Source organism: Scyliorhinus torazame, chromosome 2, assembly GCF_047496885.1.
Source record: "Scyliorhinus torazame isolate Kashiwa2021f chromosome 2, sScyTor2.1, whole genome shotgun sequence".
Lineage (NCBI taxonomy): Eukaryota > Metazoa > Chordata > Chondrichthyes > Carcharhiniformes > Scyliorhinidae > Scyliorhinus > Scyliorhinus torazame.
The window spans coordinates 388,630,722-388,642,741 of record NC_092708.1 but is presented as its reverse complement, the minus strand read 5'-3'; the positions used below and the strand labels follow the sequence as shown (position 1 = coordinate 388,642,741).

Genomic DNA, 12,020 nt, shown 5'->3' with positions numbered 1-12,020 from the left:
CCTTCTGGTCTCAGCTCCATTTGGATCCAGCAGCAAGCAGAGTGGGAAGGCCTAGGAGGGGACCTTAGTTAGAGTGGAGCCATGTCGCCTTTTTCATCATGAACTGAAGACTTATCAGGAGGGAGGGGGGTGGGGGGGGGGTTCTCAGCTGTGTTGTGGGGGGAACGGGTTGCTGAGCTGTTCCACATGGGGGTTGCTTTGCTGTATCGGGGACTTTGCTAGTCTAGCCAGCCTCCCTTCACAGTTGTAATGCTCCAGCAGGCAACAACCTGGTGAATCTCCTCTGCACCTTTTCTAGTGTGTGGGGATTGTTGAGCTATGTCGCATGGGCAGCATGCTGTGTTGTGTCGTGTGGGCAAGTTGCTGAGCTGTGCCGTGCAGGTGGGGTTGCTGAGCTGTGTTGGGGGAGGGGATACTGAGCTGTGTCATGGGGGTGGCCTGCTGAACTGTGTCAAGGGTTTGCTGAGCTCTGTCGCATGGGGATGGAGGAGATATGTCGCATGGGGGGTTTGCTGAGCTGTGTTGCATGGGGGGTTTGCTGAGCTCTGTCACATGGGGGGTTTGCTGAGCTGTATCGCACGGGGGGGTTTGCTGAGCACTGTCACATGGGGGGTTTGCTGAGCTGTATCGCACGGGGGGGGGTTTGCTGAGCTCTGTCACATGGGTTTGCTGAGCTGTATCGCACGGGGGGGTTTGCTGAGCTCTGTCACATGGGGGGTTTGCTGAGCTGTATCGCACGGGGGGGTTTGCTGAGCTCTGTCACATGGGGGGTTTGCTGAGCTCTGTCACATGGGGGGTTTGCTGAGCTCTGTCGCACGGGGAGTTTGCTGAGCTCTGTTGCACGGGGGGTTTGCTGAGCTGTATCGCATGTGGGGTTTGCTGAGCTCTGTCGCATGGGGGGTTTGCTGAGCTCTGTCACATGGGGGGTTTGCTGAGCTCTGTCGCACGGGGGCTTTGCTGAGCTCTGTTGCACGGGGGGTTTGCTGAGCTGTATCGCATGTGGGGTTTGCTGAGCTCTGTCGCATGGGGGGTTTGCTGAGCTCTCGCATGGGGGTTTGCTGAGCTCTGTCACACGGGGCGGTTTGCTGAGCTCTGTCGCATGGGGATGGAGGAGATATGTCGCATGGGGGGGTTTGCTGAGCTATGTCACATGGGGGGTTTGCTGAGCTATGTCGCACGGGGGGTTTGCTGAGCTCTGTCACATGGGGGGTTTGCTGGGCTCTGTCACATGGGGGGTTTGCTGAGCTCTGTCGCACGGGGGGTTTGCTGAGCTGTGTCGCATGGGGGGTTTGCTGATCCCTGTCGCATGGGGGGTTTGCTGATCCCTGTCGCATGGGGGCTTTGCTGAGCTCTGGCGCATGGGGGGTTTGCTGAGCTGTGTCGCACGGGGGGTTTGCTGAGCTCTGTCGCATGGGTGGTTTGCTGAGCTCTCGCATGGGGGGTTTGCTGAGCTGTATCGCACGGGGGGGGTTTGCTGAGCTCTGTCACATGGGGGGTTTGCTGAGCTGTATCGCACGGGGGGGTTTGCTGAGCTCTGTCACATGGGGGGTTTGCTGAGCTCTGTCACATGGGTGGTTTGCTGAGCTCTGCCGCACGGGGCGTTTGCTGAGCTGTGTCGCATGGGGGGTTTGCTGAGCTGTGTCGCATGGGGGGTTTGCTGAGCTCTGTCTCATGGGGGCTTTGCTGAGCTCTGTTGCACGGGGGGTTTGCTGAGCTGTGTCGCATGTGGGGTTTGCTGAGCTCTGTCGCATGGGGGGTTTGCTGAGCTCTCGCATGGGGGTTTGCTGAGCTCTGTCACACGGGGCGGTTTGCTGAGCTCTGTCGCATGGGGATGGAGGAGATATATCGCATGGGGGGGTTTGCTGAGCTATGTCGCACGGGGGGTTTGCTGAGCTCTGTCACATGGGGGGTTTGCTGGGCTCTGTCACATGGGGGGTTTGCTGAGCTCTGTCGCACAGGGGGTTTGCTGAGCTGTGTCGCATGGGGGGTTTGCTGATCCCTGTCGCATGGGGGCTTTGCTGAGCTCTGGCGCACGGGGGGTTTGCTGAGCTGTGTTGCACGGGGGGTTTGCTGAGCTCTGTCGCATGGGGGGTTTGCTGAGCTCTCGCATGGGGGGTTTGCTGAGCTCTGTCACACGGGGCGGTTTGCTGAGCTCTGTCACACGGGGCGGTTTGCTGAGCTCTGTCGCATGGGGATGGAGGATATATGTCGCATGGGGGGTTTGCTGAGCTGTATCGCATGGGGGGTTTGCTGAGCTGTGTCGCACGGGGGGTTTGCTGAGCTCTGTCGCATGGGGGCTTTGCTGAGCTCTGTCGCACGGGGGGTTTGCTGAGCTCTGTCGCTTGGGGGGGTTTGCTGAGCTCTCGGGTGGGGGGTTTGCTGAGCTGTGTCGCATGGGGGGGTTTGCTGAGCTCCTTCGCATGGGGGGTTTGCTGAGCTCTCGGATGGGGGGTTTGCTGAGCTCTGTCACACGGGGCGGTTTGCTGAGCTGTGTCGCATGGGGGGTTTGCTGAGCCCTCGCATGGGAGATTTGCTGAGCTCTCACACGGGGTGGTTTGCTGAGCTCTGTCGCATGGGGATGGAGGAGATATGTCGCTTGGGGGGTTTGCTGAGCTGTGTCGCATGGGGGGTTTGCTGAGCTGTGTCGCACGGGGGGTTTGCTGAGCTCTGTCACATGGGGGGTTTGCTGAGCTCTGTCACATGGGGGGTTTGCTGAGCTCTGTCACATGGGGGGTTTGCTGAGCTCTCGCACGGGGCGTTTGCTGAGCTGTGTCGCATGGGGGGTTTGCTGAGCTCTGTCGCATGGGGGCTTTGCTGAGCTCTGTCGCACGGGGGGTTTGCTGAGCTGTGTCACATGGGGGGTTTGCTGAGCTATGTCACATGGGGGGTTTGCTGAGCTATGTCGCGCGGGGGCAGCACAGTAGCATAGTGGTTAGCGCAATTGCTTCACAGCTCCAGGATCCCAAGTTCGATTCCCGGCTGGGTCACTGTCTGTGTGGAGTCTGCACGTTCTCCCCGTGTGTACGTGGGTTTCCTCCGGGTGCTCCGGTTTCCTCTCACAGTCCAAAGATGTGCGGGTTAGGTGGATTGGCCATGCTAAATTGCCCTTAGTGTCCAAAAAGGTTAGGAGGGGTTATTGGGTTCCGGGGATAGGGTGGAAGTGAAGGCTTAAGTGGGTTAGTGTAGACTCGATGGGCCGAATGGTCTCCTTCTGCACTGTAAATTCTATGAAATCCTATGAAATGTCACATGGGGGGTTTGCTGAGCTATGTTGCATGGGGGGTTTGCTGAGCTCTGTTGCACGGGGGGGTTTGCTGAGCTCTGTCGCATGGGGGGTTTGCTGAGCTGTGTTGCACGGGGGGTTTGCTGAGCTGTGTCGCACGGGAGGTTTGCTGAGCTCTCTCGCATGGGGGGTTTGTTGAGCTGTGTCGCACGGGGGGTTTGCTGAGCTCTGTCGCATGGGGGGTTTGTTGAGCTGTGTCGCATGGGGGGTTTGTTGAGCTGTGTCGCACGGGGGGTTTGCTGAGCTCTGTCGCATGGGGGGTTTGTTGAGCTGTGACACATGGTGGGTTTGCTGAGCTCTGTCGCATGGGGGGTTTGTTGAGCTGTGTCGCATGGGGGGGTTTGCTGAGCTCTGTCTCATGGGGGTTTGCTGAGCTCTATCGCATGGGGGGTTTGCTGAGCTCTGTCGCATGGGGAGGTTTACTGAGCTCTCTCATGGGGGGGGTTTGCTGAGCTCTGTCGCATGGGGGGTTTGCTGAGCTCTGTCGCACGGGGGTTTGCTGAGCTCTGTCGCATGGGAGGTTTGCTGAGCTCTCTCATGGGGGGGTTTGCTGAGCTCTGTCACATGGGGGGTTTGCTGAGCTCTGTCGCATGGGGGGTTTGCTGAGCTGTGTCGCATGGGGGGTTTGCTGAGCTGTGTCGCATGGGGGAGTTTGCTGAGCTCTGTCACATGGGGGTTTGCTCAGCTGTGTCGCATGGGGGGTTTGCTGAGCTGTGTCACATGGGGGGTTTGCTGAAATGTGTCGCATGGGGGAGTTTGCTGGTCTGTGTCGCATGGGGGGTTTGCTGAGCTCTGTCTCATGGGGGGTTTGCTGAGCTCTATCGCATGGGGGGTTTGCTGAGCTCTGTCACACGGGGCGGTTTGCTGAGCTGTGTCGCATGGGGGGTTTGCTGAGCTATGTCGCATGAGGGGGTTTGCTGAGCTATGTCGCATGGGAGGTTTGCTGAGCTGTGTCTCATGGGGGTTTGCTGAGCTATGTCGCATGGGGGTGTTTGCTGAGCTATGTCGCATGGGGGGTTTGCTGAGCTATGTCTCATGGGGGTTTTTGCTGAGCTATGTCTCGTGGGGGGTTTGCTGAGCTCTGTCGCATGTGATGTGTTGGGTGTTCTGGATCACATACAGGTCACCAACACTTGAAGTCGTGCAACACTATTTTATCAAAAGGTTAACTATTTAAACATACTTGAACTGTGGGTAAATAAGATACCAGCTTTAACTAAAGACCTTTGCCTTGTCCTAACCAGTTGATGCACTCAGCACATGGTGAATGTCTGTGTTGCAGGCTGTGAGCTCTGTGCTCCTAGCTAGCTGCTACTCGAATGAGCGGGAACTCTGATGTCCCCTGTCTTTATAGTGCTTGTGCTCTCACTGGTAATTGGCTGCGGTGTTGTGTATGTTGATTGGTCCCACTGTGTGTCCATCAGTGTGTGTCTGCACCATGATATACTGGTGTATATTATGACAGCATGGGGGTTTGCTGTGCTGTGTCACATGGGGGGTTTGCTGAGCTCTGTCGCATGGGGGGTTTGCTGAGCTATGTCACATGAGGGGTTTGCTGAGCCCTGTCGCATGGGGGGGTTTGCTGAGCCCTGGCGCATGGGGGGGTTTGCTGAGCTATGTCGCATGGGCGGTTTGCTGAGCCCTGTCGCTTGGGGGGTTTGCTGAACCCTGGCACATAGGGGCTTTGCTGAGCTATGTCACATGGAGGGTTTACTGAGCTATGTCACATGGGGGGTTTGCTGAGCTATGTCACATGGGGGTTTGCTGAGCTATGTCACATGGGGAGTTTGCTGAGCTATGTCGCATGGGGGGTTTGCTGAGCTCTGTCGCACGGGGGGTTTGCTGAGCTCTGTCGCATGAGGGGTTAGCTGAGCTGTGTCGCACGGGGGGTTTGCTGAGCTCTGTCGCATGGGGGGTTTGCTGAGCTGTGTCGCACGGGGGGTTTGCTGAGCTCTGTCGCATAGGGGGGTTTGCTGAGCTCTGTCACATGGGGGGTTTGCTGAGCTCTGTCGCACGGGGAGTTTGCTGAGCTATGTCGCATGGGGAGGTTTGCTGAGCTCTCTCATGGGGGGGTTTGCTGAGCTGTGTCGCATGGGGGGTTGGCTGAGCTCTGTCGCATGGGGGGTTTGCTGAGCTGTGTCGCATGGGGGGTTTGCTGAGCTGTGTCGCATGGGGGAGTTTGCTGAGCTCTGTCACATGGGGGGTTTGCTGAGCTGTGTCGCATGGGGGGTTTGCTGAGCTGTGTCACATGGGGGTTTGCTGAACTGTGTCGCATGGGGGAGTTTGCTGGGCTGTGTCGCATGGGGGGTTTGCTGAGCTCTGTCTCATGGGGGTTTGCTGAGCTCTATCGCATGGGGGGTTTGCTGAGCTGTGTCGCATGGGGGGGTTTGCTGAGCTCTCTCATGGGGGGTTTGCTGAGCTGAGTCGCATGGGGGGTGCTGAGCTCTGTCGCATGTGGGGTTTGCTGAGCTCTGTCACATGGGGGGTTTGCTGAGCTCTGTCACATGGGGGGGTTTGCTGAGCTCTCATGGGGGGGTTTGCTGAGCAGTGTCGCATGGGGGAGTTTGCTGGGCTGTGTCGCATGGCGGGTTTGCTAAGCTCTGTCGCATGGGGGGTTTGCTGAGCTGTGTCACATGGGGGGTTTGCTGAGCTGTGTCACATGGGGGGGTTTGTTGAGCTGTGTTGAGGTCGTTGCTTGCCTAGTCAGCCACTCTTAACTGAAATGCTCCAGCCCAGATAACATCCTGATTAATCTCCTATGCACCCACTCCAGTGCAATCACATTCTTCCTATAGTGTGGTGACCAGATCTACACACAGTATTCTAGCTGTGGCCCAATGAGCATTTTATTCAGCTCCATCATAACCTCCCTGCTCTTATATTCTATGCCTCAGCTAATAAAGGCAAGTATCCCATGTGCCTTCTTAACCACCTGATCCACCTGTCCTGCTGCCTTTGGGGATCTTTGGACATACAACCCAAGATCCTTATAGTCCTCTGTACTTCCTAGCGTCCTACCGTGCATTGCATATTTCCTTTGTTAGTTCTTTCAAAATGCATCCCCTCACTTTTCAGGGTTAAATTCCATTCGTCACTGTTCTGTCCACCTGACCAGCCCATCTATACCATCCTGTAATCACTATTTACCACATCACCGAAGAATGGAACTCCCCTGGCACTTGTTGCTGTGGTAACTGCAGTTGTCCCATTCCTGTGAAGGCCACCCATGGACCTCTGGGACCGATGGTAGTTCTGTACCAAGTAATACAGCACTCAGCTGCTGAGATTTCTTCTTCCTGACCGGCCAATTTCTGTGAAGGAAAACCTTGCTGTTTGTTCAGACATGACTGCGGTCTATTCTGCCATTCACTCCCACTGTGTACAATGGAAGTGGCAATTTCTCTACGCGTCTCCAAGTTTCCACATGGGCTGATTCTTGTTGAGCGCTTTGAAGGTTTGTACGTTGATTGGCTTCAGTGTGTCATGTGTTTTCATAGGTCTAAACTCAGCTTGAATCTTACACTTCAAATCTTCCAGTTCAGCTCTGTTGTGAACATTTTCCTGTAGAACTGCTTAATTGCACAGTGGGCTAAACAGCTGGCTTGCAATGCAGAACAATGCCAGCAGCGCGGGTTCAATTCCCGTACCGGCCTCCCCGAACACACGCCGGAATGTGGCGACAAGAGGCTTTTCACAGTAACTTCATTGAAGCCTACTTGTGACAATAAGCGATTATTATTATTAATTTACCTTTGGCTCATGCGTTTCATTGCACTGGCATAGCCAAAAACGATCTTGTGATGTACTTGAATATTTTCTCCCTCTGTCTGGTTCTTCTGTCTCCTTCGCTCTGGAGTCTTTTGTTTCCCATAATATGCCTACACGCTTAGGGTTATTGGCCCAAGCAGTAGACTTTCTTCTGCTGAGATGAGTGGCTATTGCGTCCCATCTAAGATTTGAAACTCCAGATCCTCCTTCATGCTATTACATTTGGTTGTCAAACTGATGTGGCCTCTCAGTATGTGTATTATGCCATCATATAGCCTCAATCTTACTTTCAAGGGCTTTGTTTTTGAATTGCGATGTTGCACTACTTTGCACAGGTTTGTGAATGTCATTGTGTTGCATGACACACCTGTGTCTATTTGATGTTTCTTGTTTTCTTGATACTTTCACTCCATGGTCAGTCACCATTGTAACAGTTACAAACAATTTGCCGCCTATAGACGTGATTGAACCAACCTGTTGAATCATGTATCATTCTTTATCAGTCGCATCTGCTGATATCTCTGCTGTGTCCATTTGTATAGGCTTGTTTTGCTTCTTCCTAGGCAAGCATTTGTGCACAAAATGATACTGCTTCTTACAGTTAAAACACTGTTTTCCGCTGCTGGACAATCCTTCTTTTCCTTTATATTCTGTCCTCTGCAGATTTTGCATCATGCTCTTTGCCTGCGCTTGCTCTTCACTTTTGGCCTAGAATGTCTCTCAGCATAATGTACCTCGTGGTCTACTCTGCTGTACATATGCTCAAACTGACATTTCACAACTTCTGCATTTTGACTCACATCTGTCAATTTCTTTAGTGTCAGTTTCTCATCTTTCAGTTGACTTGCTCTCACCAAGGGGTCATGCTAAGATCATGCTGTAGCTGTCCAAAGTCACATGGCTCTGCACGCTGTATTACTACTTTCACATATTGATCAATGGTTTTGTTTTCACCCTGAATTCTAGTGTTGAATACATATCGTTCATATGTAACATTCACTTGGGTTCAAAGTATGTGTTCAACATTTTCAAAATCTGTTGTTTTTTTCCCTTTCCTCGTCTGTTAGGTTTAGAGTGATATAGACTTTGTAGCAACCCATCCCCTGTAGTGTTAAAAGTATGGCTTCTCTTATTGGTTCAGGATTTTTAATTAAGTCTGTTGCAACCTCATAGTTTTGCCATTGTAAGTGGAAACATTGCCAGGTTTGCCACGCATCATGTTTCAATTTGACTGGAGATGGGAGTGGAAAATTTACTGCAGCCATTTTACTCATGTGTGATTTACTTGCAGCCATTGTGTTGGGTTTCCTGAGCTGTGCTATGTCATGAGGGGGGTGGCATTGCTGAGTTTTGTCAGGGGGGTGGTTGCTGACCTGTGTCAGAGGTGGTGGGGGGTTATTGAGCTGTGTCGGTGTTGCCATTTTGCTGGAGTGGTTTGACATTCCAGCTGATTTACTCAGAGCAGTGCTGCTGAACAGGCTTCTGGGTAAGTGTCGGCAACCAGTCCCAGTTTATGTGAATATGGCAATCTCATCTCATCAGTCCAGGCATGGTATAACCAACATTAAGAAGTTTAAATTTCATGCATAAGTACCACACGTGTGTGCACGTCAGGTATTCATCAGGATCCTGAGGCACATCAGCGACTTAAGTTGAATAATTTGCCGCTCCCCATATTGGAAGATTCAGGCCAGCAAATTCATATAAGGTAATAATTAAGGCAATTGTTGAAACATTGTCAGTAGGTTCCCCAACATGGTGCCTGAAATGAGAAACTGTAGTTATGAAGAGAGACTGGCACTGTTTCCATTGAAGCAGAAAAGGTAAAAAATATTTAACAAGGTCTTTATTTGTATTCTTGGGATGCTGGTGGCAATTACAAGGTCGCATGTATTGCCTATACCCAGTCGACCTTCTGCACCACTACTGTACTTGTGCTGCTGCCGTTAGGTTTTCAAAATTATTGAAAGCTTTTGACAGGCTGAATTCAGAACACTATTATCTCTGGTTTGGGAGTTACTGATGAGGCACCATCAATTTAAAGTAGCCACTATGAGAGTGAGTCGAGACAATAGGATGATTTATTTTGTTCAGACGGTTGATAGAGCATGGAAAACTTTGCCAGAGGGACTGGCAGAGAACATGGCATCTTCTAAGAAAAGTGGATGAACACTTGATGCCAATAAGTTACAAGGCCAGAGAGTGGGCTAAGTTTTGTATTCCTCCAGTAAAGATGTTCTCAAGGAGCTGTGGATAGAAAATAATGCCTGAGCTTAGTGAATTTAAAACAAATAGATGTCACCAGCTTCCAATGTCCAAGATGTGGGACTAATTTTAAACTAAGTGAAAGGAGGAATATTTGTGACCTTTAACATATTTAACAGTTGTATGTCCCAAATGCCATCCTTACGTACTTCAAACACCTATATGTTAATGTAGTTAACATTCAGATTAAAGGTTTAATTTGTATTCTCTTGTCAGGGCTACTCCTTCATTGCTCCCTCCATTCTCTTCAAACGTAATGCCGTGATGACTGATCCCATTCAGCTTCATATGGGAGTGGATCGCCCGGGCAGTACTGCCATCGCACGCAGTGCTATGATGAAGGTATTTATCATGTTAAAAATGATGCCTTTGTGATGAGTTTATCATAATATGACGATTTTAAATGAGCTATACTTGGGTATCACATTTATCAGTTTATTTTTTAAACTTTTAGTAATACAATTAAGGTGCACACCTGCAGTTTGTAATGTATTTTTTTTGATGTATCTGTACTCAGATATTTAAGTTAACACAATGTTTGAATTCCATCTCCCCACCTCCCCCAAATAGGATTCCCCATTTTATCAACACTATGATCTGGATCTAAAAGACAGTCCACTTGGAGAAGGAAGTTTCTCTATCTGTAGGAGGTGTCGAAATAAGAAAACTGGGCAGGAGTTTGCCGTGAAAATTGTCAGCAAAAGGTAATGCCAAACCACGATGCTAAATTCTTAAATACAATGTAAGATTTCCGCTAATCTGTACCCTCACCCCAGTGGAAATAATTCAAATAATTTTCTATTCCATTTATCTAGATCATTTTATTTAAAAGAAAAAACTCAAGAAATGTCTATATATAGCCAAATATTAGATAAGAGTCTTTCTATTCAAAGTGTTCTAGGTAGGATAATTGTTTGTGTAATTAGGGCACTGAGTTGACTTTATTTGCCGCTTATTGTCATCACCTTCCGAATGCAAGATGGGAGCAATCACATCAGAGAGATGGCAGTGCAAATTTCCATTTGGAGATATAACGTTGGACATTTTTACTTTCTATTGAAGCAAAGCCAAGTCTGTGTCTTCATTTCTTCTCGCTTATTGCAGAATTTTCTTATGAAGGCTCTTACTCATTCTCTTCGACTTAAGAAAATTCTGTCAGAAGCAGTGGGAATGTTTCACACACGAACTGCTCTCTAGCACTGTTGAAAATAGCGATGGACTTCCGGGTGCGGCTATGCAGAGCTAGGTCGCATATTCGGTAGCTCCTGCTTGGAACGGACTTTTGGGCTCGTTACAGGGCCCCCACGGCATTTGTTTGACATTTCCCGGTGTGGGAAGAAGGCTGCAACATTCCCCCGACAGTGTCCCCCAGGAATGGTATGTCTCTTGGTTGCCAGACCCGGCAGAAACAGTAAAAGATTTGGCTGCAACTGCAGGATAAACAGGGCCTCTTCCAGCATGCAGGCGGGGAAGGGCAAGCTTAAAGCTGCAAGCTGACCTGAGGGCCTGTATCAAAGGTGAATTCTAGCAGCAGAGGGAACAACTGTGAAAAGATCTCACCAAGGCCACTGGAGAAGCGGGGACGAGGCCTCCGGTGGCGGCCATAGAGGAGTAGGTCGCGCATTCGGCAGCTCCCATCTGGAACGGACTCTCAGACCTTTTTCAGGAGTTTCCACAGACATTTTGGGGCAGATTGGTGAAGCGAACACTGCCAAAAGGATTCCCTCTCAAGACTTCCGGTTGCGGCTATGCGGAGCTAAGTCGCACATTCGGCGGCTCCCGCAAAAACGGACTTTTGGGCTCTTTTCAGGGCCCCCAAGGGCACTTTTTCGACGTTTCCCGGTGTGGGAAGGGGTTAATAATAGCTCCCCGTCAGCATATGGCTTTAACTAGGAGCGGGGCGACAAAAAAGGTGGTGGTGGACCAGAAGAAGGGAGGGAAGAAGGACAAAATGGCGGCGGGCGGAGACCAGGCAGCGTGGAGGCAGTGGGCGGAGGAGCACTGGTATCCGGCACTGCCTCAGAGAGATTAAAACAGACCTGCTAGAGCCGATGAAGGCTTCTATTGATAAGCTGCTGGAGACACAGACGGCCCAGGGGGTGGCGGTCCGAGAGGCTCGACAAAAGATCTCTGACAATGAGGACGAGATCTTAGGCCTGGCGGTAAAGGTGGAGGCGCACAAGGCGCTCCACAAGAAATGGCAGGAGCGGTTCGAGGAGATGGAGAATCGGTTGAGGCGGAAGAATCTGCGGATTCTGGGCCTCCCGGAGGGGCCGGACGTGGGGGCCTATGTGGTCACCATGTTGAACTCGCTGATGGGAGCGGGGTCCTTCCAGGGGCCCCTGGAGCTGGAAGGGGCCCATAGAGTGTTGGCGAGAAGGCCCAAGGCTAACGAGCCTCCGCGGGCGGTGCTGGTGCGGTCCCATCGGTTCGTCGATCGGGAGTGTGTGCTCAAGTGGGCCAAGAAGGAGAGGAGCAGCAGGTGGGAGAACGCGGAGGTTCGGATATATCAGGACTGGAGTGCGGAGATGGCGAAGTGGAGGGCCGGGTACAATCGAGTGAAGGCGGTGCTGCACAGGAAGGGGGTGAAGTTTGGCATGTTGCAGCCGGCGCGACTGTGGGTTACCTACAAGGACCGGCACCATTATTTTGAGTCTCCGGAGGAGGCGTGGGCCTTTGTTCAGGCCGAGAAGCTGGACACAGA

At 51.7% G+C, this 12,020-nt stretch overlaps 1 protein-coding gene across 2 annotated transcripts in view; it reads left to right on the top strand.

Annotated features, from left to right (window-relative positions):
* Positions 1-12,020, top strand: part of LOC140405517 (ribosomal protein S6 kinase alpha-5) — a 365,875-nt gene that overhangs the window by 258,988 nt on the left and 94,867 nt on the right. For both annotated transcript variants that reach the window (XM_072494073.1, XM_072494063.1), the window contains 2 exons: positions 9,533-9,658; positions 9,887-10,020. In XM_072494073.1, the coding sequence (XP_072350174.1) occupies positions 9,533-9,658; positions 9,887-10,020 (260 nt within the window). The remainder of the gene's footprint in view (positions 1-9,532; positions 9,659-9,886; positions 10,021-12,020) is intronic.